The 19,293-nt window shown below is 34.3% G+C and overlaps 1 protein-coding gene across 8 annotated transcripts in view; it reads left to right on the top strand.

Moving 5' to 3' along the window:
* EPHA5 (EPH receptor A5) overlaps positions 1–19,293 on the top strand; it is a 348,857-nt gene that overhangs the window by 75,713 nt on the left and 253,851 nt on the right. For 7 of the 8 annotated variants that reach the window (XM_027599098.2, XM_035726173.1, XM_027599100.1 and 4 more), the window contains one exon: positions 3,025–3,688. In XM_027599098.2, coding sequence (XP_027454899.1) covers positions 3,025–3,688 — 664 coding nt within the window. Of the gene's footprint in view, positions 1–379; positions 495–3,024; positions 3,689–19,293 lie in introns of those variants that run through there. The other variant, XM_035726174.1, reaches the window with a different exon arrangement.

Below are 19,293 nucleotides of genomic sequence, written 5' to 3'. Positions count from 1 at the left end.
TTCTGATGACTGTGGCTGGCTTGCGATGTCTGGTCAGGCATAGGATTCAAATACAACTTGGAGTTTTCGGGGCCCAGCAGGAAAAGGAGCAACCTCAAGCATCTGGGAAAGAAATCAAGCCAGCCCAAGCTGACTGTGTAAAACCAGTTCTTTAATCTTAAAGAAATAGGAGTAACGAGGAAACACACGTAGAGAAAAGCATGGGCTCAGAGGGTGGGCCTTGAGGAGTTGCTAGACTTGAAGAAAAGAGCACACTACCATTTGAATACTATTGCATTCGGTGACCACATTTCCAAAATGTCCAGGCACATTGCTTGTAGTAATCAAGGAACAGCAAATACTTTTATTAAACCATGGGGTCATAGGAAATCCAACAAAACTGAACCAAAAGTATTGTATTTTCTATCTGTGCCTTCATTAAACTGCTCTAATTTCCTTGACATGATATTTGCAAAAATGTCTAGGAATATACCTGCCACATTCTTAAGTTCTTGGTGAGTGTTACTTTCTTTTCATCCCCTTTGTTTCTTTTTCATCAGTATAATCTTTGCTGAAGGCAGCAAGATGCCCACTCTGTATTAAAAAGGAAGAAAACTTGGAAGAATTTGAAGTTTTAGTTCAACTAGTCAATACAAAATAAATGAAAATTTTTTTGTTTGTTTATTAGCCTATTCGTCCACATAGTAGCAGATATTCACGTGTATGTATTACCTAGTTGATTTTCTGAATGGCTTATGGCTATAATTATTTAAATTAAAGTATTTCTGTTCACGCGTTAAAAATAGAAAATGTGAGCCTTCATTTATATTTTGGACACTTGAAAAGAACAATAAATAAATTCCATCATGATAGATTCTAACATCAACGAAAATTACAGTTTTTCTCATCTTAATTGAGAGTATTCAGAGAAGTAAGATGCTTATGAACATACTTTGAAATTATCACCTGAAGCAGTAACTATTAAGCTGTCTTGTCAAGTGCTGCTTGGCTTGCATTTTTAATAATATTTGTTGTACCTTGGATTTTGTACAGACAAAGACTGTGAATTGCTGGCCTTATAATCTTCTTGGAAGATGTTGCTCTGATTCCTTTTACTTGTCCAGCTCCTCTTACTTGCTAGCAGTGTCCTACTGGAAGTATGATGCAGAGATAGGTTTTTTTTTATAAACAATTTAAGGTCAAGGATTTGAAATCTGTTTGTGTTTTGTATTTGAAGACATAAAATAAGTCTAAAGCAGAGATAATGTAACATCTTGATTTTCTTTTTTTAGAGAAGAATTTTTTTTGATGCTATTTCCACTTTACTAATTCAAAAATATATATTTAATTTAACATGTATCTGATCATTTGTATGACTCTCATTTGGGTAGTTGAGGTATTCTTTTGCATGCAATGTTAATAATGGCATTCAGTAACCATTTATAATAAGGAGATTGATATCTGGGTCACTCCAGCAAGACAGTGTAAATAGTTTAGTGACAGGCAGCTGAGATAGAAAACTGTTTTGGAAATCTGAGGCTAAGTAGAGTTTATGTACATTTTTGAGAGAAGACAAAAGTGAGATTAAATGAAAGAACTAAGGCTTCCCATAACACCATGATGTGAAAGTGGTTAAGATAAAATCTTGATGTCTCTCTCTTGTGAATTTAAGGAGCTCAGCAGTTTTCCCTCATTAGCACCTTTTACTTATGTCTGTCTGATGGCAGCTAGAATTTTGAGAGGGACCATCTGAGGTACACGATTTATGTGCATCCCTTGTGACTCCACATTTTTCACATCTTTGTCAGTTGAACAGAATCAAGAAATAATGCTCTATTTAATTTCATGTCTAAAGAGATGAAATTCTATGAAGTTTATTATCTGTAATATTGTCTTACATCACATTTTGGATTTATTGGAAGTCAGTATGATTTCATTGCTTTTTGTGTTCCAGGGTCATTTTTAAAGATTTAAAACAAAAAATATATATAGTTTTGTACACCAGATTCTTTAAAAAACTTCTTAAATTATAATAATAATGTCTTTATGGAGAATAAAAATTTGGTTCTATACTGTTAAGAAAGTGATTATGGTACATCAAAAGTCTTAAAACTGGAATATTTTATTGGGAAAGAGATAAGTTTAGATCTCTTTGACCTAATATTTTGGAAGCTATATAAATCATACTTATAGCTTCCAAAATATTAGATCAAAGAGATTTAATATATATATATATATATATATATATATATATATATATATACACTCAGAACTCTTAAGGTCATTATGCATGAAATAATGGGTTGGTGAAAATAATTAATGCATTCCCGGGATATACCAAAAACTCAGGATTCAAAATGTCAAAGCTATTCATATATAATTTTTATCTCTATTTTATATCTGTCTCTAGGTATATGTTTCATAGATAAACCTATGAATAAACATTTAGCTATCAAATTTGCAAAAGAATCTTAAGCAGATTGGGTCAATGAAATAAGCATACTATTAATTTTAAACTAATGAATTTTCTTGCAAGTATTATTACATTGGTGCGTTATTTATAACATGCCAGAATTAAATAAGTGTGGATTCACGTGTTACATTTTTCTCCCTTCTTTTTCACATTTACTGCTTTTTCTCCACTGTTGTCTTTCAAAAAAAAAGTACTTCCTTTCTTCTGTCACACTTCATCTACTCTGTTAGTTTACATACTTAGCTTTCTTCCAAATATAATTTCCTTTCACTGCTCCTTCTTGTTAAATGCACCCATATTCAATTTACTTCTACCTTATCTCTGAAATACATGCTTTTTTCCCCCATCAAATTCATTTGTGTTAACTTCTGAGTTAGTGGAGACAATGAATGATGTTCTATTAATTTACTTAATTTAAAAAGGTATTTTTTTTTTAAATTCTCATTGTACTGCTCCTTCTCCCAATAACATAGATTAAGGCTGCAGAAATTTCTATGTCTGAAATAGTTTTCTTTGATAATTTTTGCTAGTTATTTTCTAAATATTAAAGAATCATCTTTCTATTTTTACAGTGGGAAGAGATTGGTGAAGTTGATGAAAATTATGCCCCTATCCACACATACCAAGTATGCAAAGTTATGGAACAGAATCAGAATAACTGGCTTTTGACCAGTTGGATTTCCAACGAAGGTGCTTCCAGAATCTTTATAGAACTCAAGTTTACTCTGCGGGACTGCAACAGTCTTCCTGGAGGACTGGGAACCTGTAAGGAAACCTTTAACATGTATTACTTTGAATCAGATGATGAGAATGGGAGAAACATCAAGGAAAACCAGTACATCAAAATTGATACCATTGCTGCCGATGAAAGCTTTACAGAGCTTGATCTTGGTGACCGGGTTATGAAACTGAATACAGAGGTCAGAGATGTAGGACCTCTAAGCAAAAAGGGATTTTATCTTGCTTTTCAAGATGTGGGTGCTTGCATTGCTTTGGTTTCTGTGCGTGTGTACTATAAAAAATGCCCTTCTGTGGTAAGACACTTGGCTGTGTTCCCCGACACAATCACTGGAGCTGATTCTTCGCAATTGCTTGAAGTGTCGGGCTCCTGTGTCAACCATTCTGTGACAGATGAACCACCCAAAATGCACTGCAGTGCTGAAGGGGAGTGGCTGGTGCCCATTGGGAAATGCATGTGCAAGGCAGGATATGAAGAGAAAAATGGCACCTGTCAAGGTAAGAATTTGCCTGCAGACCTGCAGGAGCTGTCCACTTTGGTTGGATCATGTATATGTATTTCCTCCAATGATTATGAGCAGATGACCTTTTACTTTGCTAATTTATGGAGATTATTTCTCTTCAAGTTTGATTTGTCTCAGAATTTTAAAATTTCTGGCAACGATCAAAGATTTAATGTAATATTTTACTGGATATACATAATTAATACTCAGTGTCTTACTTGCAGTGTAGTATTTCATATTCATTTTGCTTTCAGAAATTTTATTTTTGAGAAACTCAAACCAAAGAATTTTTTTCTATTTTCTGCTACTCTACTGCTATTTTCTCTCCATGAAGAGAAAATAGTACCCTTACCTTGCTATATAAAATTCAAATGCAAATGTTAGATGAGACTTGTTTGGCATGCTTTTAACTGCCTTTAAAATAAGTTCAACCATATGAACTCCGTATGAAAATACTTGTCAGCTGACAGTACTTAGTTCACTGTGTTGTTTACATATAATTGCTGTTACATGTTTGCTTTTAAAAATTTACCAGTCAATATTGAATGCATAATAAGTAGTACCCAAGAAAATAACTTTGGAGATAGAGCCAATACAAAAAAATTTATTTCAAAGCAATTTATACTTGGGGATTTTTTTCTGTTTTAATTTTTCTTTTAAATTGAAACTTGATCATGTGTATTTCCCTCTTCAATGGAAAATACCCTCATTTTGCCCACAGTGTGGTGAGTTAAACCTACATATTTAACCATGGCTTTTAGGAATAGGTTGATACTTTATGTCAGAGTGAAGAACAGCTTATGAGGAAGAAAACATTTTTACTTAAAAAATCATTCATCCTTTTGAACCTGAACTTGTTTTCACCATGCTGTGCACATGCAAAATAGGTAATGAGAGTTACTGTTAACTGAAGAGAAAACTAAGTACTGAAAAGTCCCCTAATACCACCTGGTAGCTTCAGGTGCATTTTTTTTTTTCTAAATCCATTATATTATGTGAATTAAACTTGCTCAAGTTTGTTCAGGCCTAACTGTAAATTGATTATAGATCCAGGGAATCAAAACTAGGGAAATGATTGGTAAATAATGGTAACTTTGTTTAATTATTTCTCTCTGGAAACACATTGCACCATCTTTAAAATTCTTTTTTAGCATCAGCTCTTATTTTGTATTCCTACAATACCATCTACAATTAGTTGTGGTTTTTATGTAGTCTACGACTCCCCATACCTTTGTGTATGTATATACATATATATATGCAGTTCTATTAAATCAAAACTATGTTTTGCAAATAATTTTAAACTTTTCAGGGAAATGAATTATTTTTTATTTGAGATTGGATTTAAAGGAAAATTCTAACTAACATTATTTTAACTTTTCTTCTTGAATAGTCCTTTTAGTGTAAGGTGAAGATATGTGTAATTGTAGAATCAGAAGCAGATTAAATATAATCTGTTGAATACATTTCATTATTTTGTCTAAAATATTTACAATATAAATCTTACTATTTCTAAATTTTTTTTTACTAGAATTATAAATCAAATGCTCTACTTGATTATTTATGTCACTTAAGAGAATGGTATGTGGTCACTTTAGGTCAGAACACAAATTACCTTTATCTTCATCCAAATGGACAGTGGGTATAAAAGACCTCTGCATTTATAGAGGATAATTTTTGTTTGTTGCGGGGATTAAAAGCTCCTGTGCATGCTTATCATGAAAGTGTCTTAGGGAAGTAGTGTTCTGACAGAATGTTCCTTAGTCCAGGCACTCGGTGCATATCTTTCTCTTCTCATACTTTTAATAATTGAGCAGTAGAAACCCAATTGAGAGACAGTGGGGTGAACTAGAGAGCCTGCATTGTAGAAAACTTTACTAAGCTGGACTGTCTGAATTCATTTATTACCCAATCCTAGTAGTAGGAATAAAGGTTGTGGGGTCATGAAGGCTGTGAACTACACAGCCCCAGAGGGCGTTCTACACAATGTAGACCATATGAATGGTGCCTTCCCCCCGAAAATACAGATGGCATGTGGCCACTCTATGAGGAATTTCAAATATTTATTTTATAAATAACATGTCATTGAATGAATAAATAAATATTGAAGGTTTATTTTGGACAATTAAGATATCACAGATATTCCTGAGGCATTTATATCTACACATAATATGAATATGCAAATGTAAATGTATCTGTGCGTGTCATATAAAATTCCACCATAACTTTAAATCATTCTATGGTCTTAACATGCTATCCCCAAACCGTTAAGTGTGGATCTTGATGTTTTCGAACTATTCTTGGTAGGTCGGAAATCTAGGAATCATTTTTAACATCTCCTTCCTACTCACTATCTGGTTCCTACCCATCGCAAAATATTTGTAGAAAATACAACCAGGCTGTCTCTTAAACTCATCCACTTTTCTCTATTTCTTTTCCACTAATCTATAGGCATGTCTTGTTGGAACTTTACTTTCCAATATAATGAATGACTTTATATAATAATATTTTGATTTTTGAGTCATGTGAATGTATCGCCTTTACAAAAATGCAAATCTCATTGTTTCACACACCCATCCTTCTCTGTCCCCATTCACCCCCACCACAAACTTTAAATACTTCAGTTGTTTCCTTTAAGATAAAGTTTTTACAGTAGCTTAAGATTCGGCCTGATTTCGCTCCAGACACATCTTAAACTATGCTTCCTCTTCTCTGTGCACTAGTCACACTGGCTTTCTTTCACTTTCTCAAAAGCTCACTTTTACTACTTGTTCTGAGATTCTGTTCCCTTGCCCTGAAACATTTTTCTACTTACTTCATGCCTGATTAACTCACACTGATCCTTCAGATTTATCATCCAGCACCCTTTCCTCGGAGAAGCTATCCCTGAGTCTTCAAGATCAGGCCTCTCTATTATTTACCTATATATCTTCCCTTAGTAGAGCCAGTTAGAGTTAAGATTTTGCATCTTTTTGTTGATTTATTATTTAATTAATGACTCTTTTCACTCCCACTAGCTCACACGCTCCTTGATGGTGGTGAATGTTATCTTAAGGAATGAGCAACAAATGAAAAGGCAAGAAGTAGGGAAATGAATCAAAAGAGAGAGTAGAATGGGCAAAACTATAAAAGAATATTGTGCTTTAAAATTGCAGTAGTCCTTCCTTAGCTGAGAGGGTTACATTACAAAACCCCCAGGGATGCCTGAAATTGTACATAGTACCAAACCCTATTATATACTATGCTTTTTCCTATAAGACAGTCTGACGTATAAATGAGGCATAGTAAGAAATTAACAACAACAAATAATAAAATGTAACTATTCTAGACTGTAATAAAAGTTATGTGAATGAGGTCTCTCACTCTCCCTCAAAATATCTTGTATTGTGCTCACCCTTCTTATAATGATATGAGATGATAGCATGTCTACATGATGAGATGAAGTGAGGGGAATGACATAGGCACTGTGACCTATCATTTGGCTACTATTGACCTTCTGACAATATGGCAGGAGGATCATCTGTCTCTTTTCTGCAGTTGACTGCAGGTAACTGAAACCACTGAAAACAAAAGCACGGATAAGGGAAAGCTACTATATTGATTTCTTTTTTACCTTTAAAATCATCTGTAGAAAGTCTCTTTGGTCACAAAATTGACAAATGTGTCTCTTAAACCAGTCATTTCTTAGTCTTACGAAACTCAGGCCGAATTTTCAAGTTCTTTGTGTTAAACCATATATGGTTGGAGTATGATGTATTAACTGTTATGGAGACCGTCTTAGCGATTTAGACCTCCGAACATCACATCCTGAAATGTATTTATAATATACACTTATTATACATTTGCATTTAATTACTGTTTCTTTGGTAATCAAAATATGTTGGGATTTAATTAAGGTTATGACTATATAAAGAAGCTGAAGTTTGAGTAAATCTGTTGTAATGATTATCATATGTTAATATTTACTAAGTCTCTACCTGGATTTCACCAGGTAGTTGCTGTCAGATCATGCTCATGTGACCTGATAGACATGCATCATGGAGTTGACCCAAGGTCTTTTAGAGACTAAACATTCAGGATTCAGAATGCTAGGCAGCTCATTAACATATGGCTTCAACCCGGAAGACAGTCAAGAAGTGATTCGGGAATTCTTGTCCATTTAGCAATTCATGATCTATCATCTTCATGTCCCCTTATTTTACTTCCTTTAAGAGAAATTGACTACCTTTCCCATAATAACCTGGTTTTAATGAGGTAACAGAATACTCTGGTTTCTATTGTATTAAATTATAGAATGCATTTATTTTTCTATGGCTTACTTATATGCCCAAATTTTCAATAATAAACTATTTTAAGTGTACAAATTTATTTCTTTGAAATATTTTTATTTTCAGAAATTAATAATGTATTAAATCCATTTATACAAATATGTTTCCCTACTTGTTATTTATTATTATTTCTGATGAAATCCATAGTATTTTTTTCCTTAAGAGTCATATGAAATTTTTTTTGAGTACAAAATTATTAGCAAAAACCCACTTTGGAAGTTTTTGCTTTTTATTGAAGTGAATGTGTTTGACAGAGGTAATTGAGTTCACATGAATCAAATGTTGCCTGCTGAGTTCTCTTGTGATTATGTTGCTGACTTACTCAGACGCAAGGCAAGACCACTAATCTTCATCAGTTGCTAGTGGAATGAAGTAGTAATTTGAAATTACCCCTAGATAATTATAGTTTCACTTATATCAAATGGAGGAAAGAGATTTAGATTGTGGGTCACTGCCAAAACCAGTCAGAGTGAAGAAGGTGTATAGTGCATGCTAAAATACAGGGTAAGCGAGGTTACATGCCAAGGGCTGTGGAGAAAAAGCACTTATTAATTGTCCAACTGGGAGATGATTGTATAGCAAGGAAAATGTAGCGAAAATACTGAGCTCAAGAAAAAGCCTTGATTCAGAAACAGAACAGATACTGCAGGGAGTAGTATGTCGATCATTCATACTTCTAGTGCATATTTATATTTGAAACAAAATTGACTGGAAATATAGTGTATTAGGTGCTTGTGTAATTATGCATTGGAGAGCCTAGTTATTTTTAATTAGGCACATTACCAAAGAACATCAAAGGGGTTGAACTTTTGGTTCTATTTGGTATGCTCTTTTATGCAACAAAAGGAAACTAATTTTAATTTCAACATTTTAACAAAAGATGGTAATTATGGAAGCACAGGGTGTCAGTGATGCAAGTGTGTGTGTGTGTGTGTGTATGTGTGTGTGTGTGTGTGTGTGTGTGTGTGTGTGTGTGTCCTGCTTCTGAGAACCATCACCAAGGCAATTAAGTGGTTAAATCATTTCATCCATTTGCAGGTATTATACATGAAAATAATAAAATAGATTTTTTTCTTTTAACTCCTTAATAGTTTTGGATTAGTTCTGTTACAGTTTTAGAGCATACTTTGCATTTACTTTTGCTTTTGCTTTTTTTTTTTTTTTTTTTTTTTTCTTTTCTAAATCAAGGTTTCTCAACACTGGTACTATTGATATTTTTTGTTGGGCTATGGGGTGGTCCTATTCATTCATTCATCATCTTCAGGATATTTAACAGAATCCCTGGCCTTTAATTTACTAGATGCAGTAGGATATTTTACTCCCCATTATGATAGTCAAAAATGCCTCCGTGGATTGCTAAATGTCCCCTGGGGGCAAAATCATGACCAGTTGAAACCCAGTAATTGAAATATACTCCTGTCCATATAAGTAGGTGAGATGTGCTGCTAAAACTAAGTATGTTTATAGACTGATTACCTTTGCAAAAGAGAATGCTTTTCTTAAAACTCTGCAGAATGAAGGATGTGTACATTTTGAAACATGATTGATTTAAGTTGGATATCGTGGGGAATATTCTGCTTTTGAGAGGTAGCATACTCTAGTGGTTTGAGCACAAATCTATATTCCGTCCAGAATGCCTGGATTCCAATCCTGCCTCTGCCATTTATCAGCTCTATGTCCCTGTGTAAGTTATTGAATCTCCCAATTCCTTTCTCTCTCCATCTCTAAGTCATAGCAATGCTGTGAGATGTTATATGGAAATTACTTACTGCCTAACACACTGTATTTATTCAATGAACATTAGCTACTCCTTGTATCTCTCATTAAAAATAAAATGTATTTACAGGAGTATGTGTCTGTCTCTTGTAAAATATAGGGTAGTTTCAGGTTAGAAAACACTCTTTTTCTCAAAATAGATATATTCTTGAGCAGTATCGTTTATCAAAGGATAATCCCACATTTGTATTTATTGGCTGATCAAAACTATGCAAATATATTAGAACTGCCTTTATAAAGAAGATTTGTCCTCTGATTAGCTATTATCACTCATTTTTTAAGTTATGATTATACTGGGTACTGTATTCCATATATGCAATTCTTTATCCTAGGAGTGCAGACACATAGGTGTACAAACATACATATAGACTCACATCTACACTAACAAATAATGAGAGTTGCTAATGGCAGTGTGAGTGTGCAAGTTTAGATAGGGCAAGAAGAAAATATTTCTCTGGAAAGATGATATTTAACATAGATATGGAGGGTAAAAAAAGCCATGTCAAGAGATAAAAGGGCAGTTTTAACAAGCAGAGGGGACTTTCAGTGCAGAGAGCCTTTATATTATATTAATCAATTTTGTGTGTATCTCTTTACTTTCTAAAATTATATTTTAAGATGTATTTGCATTTTAAAATTAAGGTAATAGAAGAGCTGCAAATTCCTGAGATTACCTGCCGAAAGAGTCTGTTTATATACATATTATGCTATCTTCAGGATAGAGAATTCCTAATAAAATAAATGGTCAAATACAGGCATATCAAACATGAAACAATTAAGCATTTTTGAGTAGTATTGTGGGTGGCTCCTTGTAAGTTATGACACTCACTGAAAGAATGAAAGGTTTTGTTTTTTTTTTAAGAATTTAATGTTTCTTTGATCCAACAATGGCTATTAACTTGTGAATCTTCACATAGGTGTCCACAGTCACACATTTACGAAATGGAAGAGTGAGATTCGAACTGAGGCCTGCGTCATCTTAAAGCCCAATGTCCTTAATTTACTGCACACAGAAACTCCTGGTGATTTTACAGTTCACTTTTAAGGTTTTAGTTTACTCAATGATTTTATGAAAGGGTTGGCTACTTTGTTTCTTACCGTTTGCATTCATTTTTTCTTAACTTTTTGCTCTTGAAAATCTGAGAGCAGACACTGAGATGTTTGCTGAATTACATTCTGTGACTTTTAAACATTAAATTTCTCTATACACACAGCTTTTCCTTTTCCTATGATGGCTATATTGATTTGTGTTATCAGACTTCATGAAAGTACTTTTTCTGCTACCCAAATAACAAGAAAAGAAGTAAACAATAAAACAAAAGGGACAATGTTTTGTTTCCTACCACATTTAAATGTTATGGATTTTAAATCAATTCAGAATATAGCAATTAAGATATGACCTTTGTAAGATCTGTATCATTAATTTTTCTAATAATTATCATTCTATATTAATTTATTATAATAAAAGGACCCTATCCAGTGCACCTCATTTTAATAAATGTTTATTGTCAAGAGGTGAGTTGTATAGTATGAACCACTTGAGCATAAATATAATCATTAATTCTCTATCCATATGATCATGATGGAACTCTAGTTCATTAATGTTACGATCCATTTGCACAGTAACAATACGGACTGTGTCATCATCATAATAAAGCATCCTACAGACCTACCCAAAGTATAATTTACAAAGCAGTTATTAGTATTACAGTAAATATGAGGTATAGCATAGAGAGATGGGGGTGGGGAGGGACAGAGAGACTCAAGAATTTCACTGGTATACTTTCTTTTATGAGTGAGAAAATAGGAGTGCAGATCTAAAGCAAGGGAAACAAAAGTAAAATATTTACCCTAATCACTTTGGATATTTGTGAAGATATTTCACTATTCATGTTGTTTTAGAACTATTATGCATTAATTATATCTTTATCTCCTCCTCCAGATGTTCCTTAATATGTTTTTTGATGTAGATGTTTATATAACTTTTGACAGTATTAGATATAATGATATTATATATTTTTTAAACTTCTGCTAATTACATCTTGACTTAGGAATCCCATACTTACTGTCTATTCTTTCTACCATTATAATAAATAGGCAATATTGAAAATTAGCAGAAAAAAATCAAACCACAGCAAAGTAGAGAAGAAAAAAGCAAATGACACCCATGTCTTATCACTCAGGTTTATGAATTACCTGTTCATTTTGGGGTTGTTTCTCTTTTTTCATTGACTTGTAGGAGTTCCTCACATGACTTAGCATATCCTCCTACTGATGAAGTTTTATTGGGACCAAGTTTTATCTAATTCTGCAATTCTCAACAATTATAGTGCAATGCAATAATTTAAACCATATAATTGCTGTATGCCGCTATAGTTGATTCTGATTCTATTGTGTAGTACTGGCCAGGCTGTCACTATTTTTTTTTAAAGATTTTATTTATTTATTCATGAGAGACAGAGAGAGAGAGAGAGAGAGAGGCAGAGGGAGAAGCAGGCTCCCAAGGAGCAGGGAGCCTGATGCGGGACCCGATCCCAGGACTCTGGGATCATAACCTGAGCTGAAGGTAGATGCTTAACCATCTGAGCCACTGTCACTATTTTTTTTTAAAGCTCCCTAGATGATGGTAATGTACAGCCAGGATTTAGAAATATTGTAATATTTAGCATTAAGGTGGCTTTTGTGGCTAGTGTAAATTTACACACCTAAACTTCACCCAGGGAAGGCACAGATTTTGATTCTTGAAGATGGATTTCTTCTCCCCATCAAGAGGTCATGCACACAGAAGTCTCTTCGGCTGTCCTTGTGCACATGGGCAGGGTTTTACCCCGTGCTCTTTTGAGGGTATCCAGCTAGCTCTTCAAGGTTTCAAGCTTTCTGAAGGATTCCTCACTTAACAAAAGGTTATGTCTCTTTTTGGACCCTGGAGTATTAAAATCCAAGTCTCAGGGTTTCCCACAGCCCACCTCACACCACCTGGCCTGCAGAGAAGCAGGATCAGCTCTAGCAGGCTCCACAGCAAACCATGGTTTAGTTCCCTTTTGTTTCTGTCCCCTCTGGACTGCCTGTCCTGGACCTTAAAAAACATATAATACTTTTCTTACAACTTCCCTACATTAAAACAAAACATAACAAACTAACCCCAATCTTTGTTCTGTTCAATTTAGCATTGCTAGGTGTTTGTAGCTGGATCTTTTTCAGGTTTTCTTTTACCTTTTAGATATTCAGACTTGGGATTAGAATTGTATACTTTAGATTCTTCAGTCTACTACTGTACTTTGTACAGTATATAAACACAGTTAAGTAGAATGATTGATTTGTACTTTGTAATCACATATAGCATCAATGATGATCCCGAATTAAAAGCACGGATTCTTTTTAGGGCCATATTTCTGTTACAATTAATACGTTAAATGTTTTGTGTTCTAGCTGTATAAATTTAGTTAGCCTTGAAGAATCTACTCAACCACTTTTAAGGGTTGCATAGAACACTAACTTTCTAAGCAACTAAGAAGAAGCTTAACCTGTAGCTATCAATCTATCTAATTGATTTATTAATATATCCAGTTTCTGCTCCTTACAGGAGAAGAGGCAAGGAGCCTGTTTACCTAAACTGTATAATGTATTGCCTTTCAATTTCACTTATGCATTAGTCTAGAAGGACATGCCAATTATTATAAAGCAGGAAGGCAGGGAGCGGCTAGCCCTGGCATAGTTCTTTCTACAAAGGGTATCATCCACTAACTATAACAATAAAAATATGAATTCTAAGGTATCCATGATCTCATAACTGGTTTTTATTACATGAAAAGATACTTTTGTATCCTTTATTATTTCTGGTTATGGATGTGGGTCACATCTTGCCTTCTAGTGTTTTATTCTCTTCGGTGTTTAAATGTTTTGTCTGCCTTTAAGCCTAGCCGGTAGGAATTTGTGTATAAGAACTGAAGTGATTTTTTGATATGCTTTGATCTTTTCTAAGCTTGAAGATACCCTGCTCATTTGAGTGCTGTTAAGGTATAGTTAAAAAAAAGTAAAGGAAAGGAAAGAGTGAAGAGCCACAGTTTGGGGGAAGTAACAATTAGAGCAAATGATAATTTGACTGATGGATAATTCCATCTCCTTGATGGAATTGTTAGCAGGAATCAGACTTGGAGAATGAATGCTTCCAAAGTTCCTGCTGTGTGATTGTGAAGGAGAATAATAACACACTACTCCATATGCATAAGGGCTTTGCCTCTCATGAATTCAAAGCACTTTGAAAGGGTTCGATTAGGACATTTCCTAAATAATGGGTGGGGCTATCAAAATTTTGTTTTCCATTTTATGGATTGGAAGGTGATGTGATGTGATCTCACCAAGGTTTTCCAGTTTTCTCCTCATGCTTCCCTTTACAACACTATAGCTCTAGTTTTGCACCTTACCATCAAAAGGCAACGTAATTTCTTGATCCGGTGAAGGTTTTCTGATACTCACTGACTCCCAGTACCTTCCAATGCTAAAAGCTTCTTTTTTTAGAACCACACTGACCTGTATTATTTATTTATTTAAAATTCTCCTTAGAAGGTTTTGTGTGTCATCTGTTGTTGCTGTCTTAGTTCAAGCATGATTTAATTTGTCAACCCTGGTTTGCTTAACTGGCTTGATTGTCTTCCATACTTTATACAGAACTAGGCAGTCTCCTTTCAAGCATGTTGCTGCCCAGAGAAATGAAATGTCACAACAGTGAGTACTCCTTGCTTTGTGACAGCAGTAGCTTTCTTTGACACGGTCAGCAGAGAGGGGTGGTGAGGGAATTTAAAAAGTAATGATAGAGCCAACCTAAGTCAAGTCGATTCCTGTTCAGACCCACACAGACCGGAGCAATAGGTAATGCACTTAAACTTGGGGGAACTTCACTCTTCAGGTGAAAATGGAGTTAAATTCAAAATAGGAAATTTTTCCTACCACAGATAAGAGGAAAACATCTATTAGCAGTTTTTTCAAAGCAGTACTCAGGGATAGCACTTTGTTTTTATAGGTTGATTTCTTCCATGCTTTGTTGTCAGGCCAGAGATGCTACTGTTCTCAGTATATAACACTAGAAACTAATCCATAGGAAAAATTTTTTTTCTTCACCATTTCCCACAATAAAAGTATTGTTTATGATTTCAAAACCTGGATTAGATTTTAAAGATTGGAGGCTCATGTAGCTTAGTATCTGGCAAAAAGAAAATCCTCAATGCATGCTATTTAGCTTTAAAAGTTAAAAGCCATTTCCATGAGAGATAACCCTAAACAAAGATCTGGAGTTTGCTTTTGTTTTTGTAATTTGTTCTAACATGTATTCGTGTTGTTACCACAACCCAGGCATGGTGACCTGCCCTTCTAGGACTCATGAAATATTGGGAAGTGGAAATACTCTCTGTGCAGTTAGTCTGCACCAGGTCAGCAACTCAGGTCAGGACCTTACTTAAAGGATGAGGAGGTTTTTGAGTGTGTTTGTATGAGTAAGTGTGAAAATTTTTATCTCAGTTTAAGGGGGAAATAAACGACCAACTGGGCATGTTGCAAGTAATTAAATAAATATTACAGGGATGGAGAGTCCATGGATAACAAACATTGTTTAGGGTCTGAAGAAGGCAGAAAGTTACCATGCAGGAAGCACAGAGTTGGACAAATAGCTGAGTTTTGAAAATATCTGATGAAGGTGAAAGTCTTAATCAAGGGCATTCTGCGTCTTCAATGAAACGACTGGTCCAAGCATTTCCCTGATCAGATCTCTGGAGAACTTGTTATTTTCATGTGAAGTTAGAAGAGAATGGAATTAAAGTTGAGGAGAAAAGGACCTTGATCCTAGAATATACAAAAGTGGCCAAAGGGAATAGTTGGACTTTGAAGTGAGTGTCAAAGCTAGAACTAAAAATAATAGGGATCCAAAAAATAAGGCTTAAGATTCTGAACACCAGAATTGTCAGGATATCTTAAATGAGATGGTAAAGCCTGAAGAAGAGTTGATATAACTGCTAAGACCTACTATATGCCAATACTGTTAAATATCTTACTCACTTTCTTTTAAGTTGGCAACATCCTGTGAGCTATAGTTTCTAGAGCAACTGAAACTCAGAGAGGTTAATTTTCTTTCTTTTCTTTTTTTAAAGATTTTATTTATTTATTTAAGAGAGAGAGTAAAATAGACAGAGAGAGAGAGCATGAGCAGGGGGAGGAGCAGAGGGAAAGGGAGAAGCAGAATCTCTGCTGAGCAGGGAGCCAAATGCAGGGCTCGATCCCAGGACTCCGGGATCATGACCTGAGCCGAAGGCAAACACTTAACTGACTGAGCCACCCAGAGCCCCCAATTTTTTTTAAGATCACTCAAACTAAAACTAGAAAGTGGCAAACTGACATTTCGACCCATGCCTGCTTGTTCCAAAGTCTGTGTCTTTCCACTATATTATGTGTTATCCATTACAAATAATTAAGCTCCACTTAATTTTGTCACGTTGGTTCAAATCACATGTGTACTTAGTCTGTTGCCTGTGTCAGCTGCACTGTGCTGCACATAGAATCAGTGCCATCCCAGAGAGACCTAGGAGCCACCATCATCATCTGGAAGAGATTCTGGTCCCTCAGACAAGACCTCAAACTGAGGAAGTAGAAAGGCAATTTGAGGTGGCTAGAAAGGAGGAATAATGTAGGGTCAGGAGAATGGAAGACATAAAGCAAAGCAAGACTGAATGAGCAAAGTATGAGTGAGAAGAACATGTTGGGATTCTGAGGGTCTTAGTAGAAGCCCTATAATTAGGCTACACAAGTGAATAATCAGGAACCAAACTAGAAGTCATAACATGTTTTCTAGGCAGCCATTCACATGGGAGGGGAAATACCAGCTTAACCCCATATACATGCTGTGTTTGAGAGAGAGTGTGGATCAGTGGGTTAAGATCTCTCAATCCATTTCTGACTTTTCTGCTTTGTGCATTCTTGTGTCATAAATTTCTTTGCCTTGCCGGTCTTCTCCTATAAATTGTATAGGAAGCTTTAAAAAAATGTTTTAGCGTTGGAGTATTGAAGTGTCATTTTATTCAAGTTTTGTTCTGTTGGTTTTGTTGGTTTTACTTTGTTTGGGTATGTGGTACAGAAGAAAAAAAAAAAAACTGCACTGTATAATGTGAGTACGGGGACTTCTCAGGATTCAGGCTTGGGAATACCCTCTGTGCTTCCTGGACCCAGTTGGATCTTTAGATTTTTCATCTCCACAATAAAGAAACTAAATGATTCTTCATCTCCCACCAATCCTGATATCATACCGTTAACAGGTATGATGTTTCTGACTGGAAGATACTTCCATTTTGAAGTGTTCTCAAGTCTTGAGTGTGAGAAGTTGAAAATGGACAGGATACAAAACAAAACAAAAGCAATTTAAAGAAAAAGAATGAACAAACAGACATTTATAAACAAGATAGTACAATTAAAATCATTGTCATTTCTCTTTTGACTGATCTAAATTAAATGTTTAATCAGCCTGATTATAAGGGCAAACATCCTCATGGTCTAATGGATAAAAAACAGAACTGTTACAGGGAAAAAAAAAAAGTTCATATCCATGTATTATTAGACCCAGCTACATGCCAAGTATATGGAAATTCTGGCAATAACCCTGCCAGATATATACTGTTTCTATTTTATATTTGAGGAAATTGAGGCTGATATAGATTAAATATGATTTCCAAGAATCCCGAGTTAGTAGTTAGCTTCAAATACAGTTTTGTTTGGCTTCAATGTATATTAACTTTGAGAAAAAGTATACTGGCTGTCCTAAGTCACCAGAAGTTACCACATTTTATTTTTTAATTAAAACAGAGATGAAGCTTAATTGTTAGAGTTATGTGGGGAAGAAAGGACAAGTGTGAAGAAGATGTGGAGAAAAATAACCATGACTTATTTTAATAATAACTGCTATTTGATTTAAAATTGGTCACGTTCAAAGATCAATATTTGGCAGTATTTGTAGGAAAAGGTAAAAAGAGAACTAATTCTACTTAGATATATACTTTTAGCAATACTAAAAGAATCGTAACCAGAATCAAGATTGTGTAATTATCACAAAGCTTGGATATGTGATTTACTTTTGGTGGAAAAAGATTATATTAAATCAGGTATGGTTATAGAAAACCGCTAATGTGTGACCACTTTGAAAGTACAAAGATGTAGATAAGATCTAAAATAATGTATTAATGATACTACCTCATTGTTTACATCATGAAAATAATCTAAGAGTTGAAGAAATATGCCTGGAAACAAATTTCCTTAGAATATAACCCCTCCCCATGTTTCTTTCTTACTCCTCTCTCTCCCTTCTCTTCTTTCCTCTTTTCTGTCTTTGTTTTTGGGAAACACTAGTTTCATCATCCAAAGATGATAACTTTCAGATTTGTCAGTATATCTCCATTAAAAAAATGCTTGAGGTTTTTCCTTTTTTCAGTTTTAGAATTATAAGTATTCATTTACATAATAAGATCTAAAAAGGAAGAGAAATGTGTCCCTGGTTGCTATAGAAAAAATATGTGTTCTTTTTCTCTATTTTGTCCAATCACTTTCTAATTCACCACATAGTTTTTAAATGCTTTTTAGAGCTGAGCTTGTAGATTTATAACAGCTACTTACAACAAAATGTTCCATATTTTCTGAATGGAAAGGATATACATAAACCAAATGTAACTGGTTTCCATTAAACCTCACATTTCTCTGTTTTTTCCAAAGAAGCCTCACTTGCTTTGGTCTCAGAGACAAAAAGATTTGTCTTTTTATTTATATTCTGTCATTTTAGCTTCTCTATTGCTAAAATGAATATATCCTATTTAAACGCAGGGAAGTACTGACTACTTTAGCGCTTACCGTTAATTAAAACACACTTGGCAGATATTTTTACTCATGAAAGTGGTATTTGACCTTGAAAAACTCTGAGGTCCAACTCCCAGACAAGATTTAAAACCAGGTTGTGTGTGTTTTTTTTTTTTTCCTCCTCTTCTTAATTATTCTTTTCTAAAGCCACTTTGGTTTTACATTGTTTTGATTACTTCTACTTTTATCCTCTCTTAATTTCCTTCTTTCCTCCCCTTATTATAAATCTCTCTATTATAAATTATTTCCTTCATTTAAATGTCTACTTTTTGAGAGAACCACAATTCCTCAAGAGAAAGCTATTTTTTGCGAATGTTATTTCTTATGCCTCTTTCTTTCAAAAGAGGACACTTGATTCTGTTTACTTAGAACCAACAGACAGAGAAGGATACTATTATGATATATAAAGACATAGCTTGACTCATAAATATCTGTTAAATGTGTATAAGAATTTGTACAATAAATCCATTCTTTTTCTTCTATCATTAGAGATAATGATTCAAGGGTATTGATGATGATATTAATCATTATAATTATTTTTATAATGACAAAATGCCTAATTCTTCTATAGCAAGTTCTCTGTGCCACACTCTTCTAAGTACTGCATGTTTTTTAT

The sequence above is a fragment of the Zalophus californianus genome, chromosome 2 (assembly GCF_009762305.2).
Source record: "Zalophus californianus isolate mZalCal1 chromosome 2, mZalCal1.pri.v2, whole genome shotgun sequence".
In the NCBI taxonomy this organism is placed as follows: Eukaryota; Metazoa; Chordata; class Mammalia; order Carnivora; family Otariidae; genus Zalophus; species Zalophus californianus.
The sequence above is the reverse complement of the archived record's forward strand: the minus strand, read 5'-3'. Positions and strand labels throughout refer to the sequence as shown.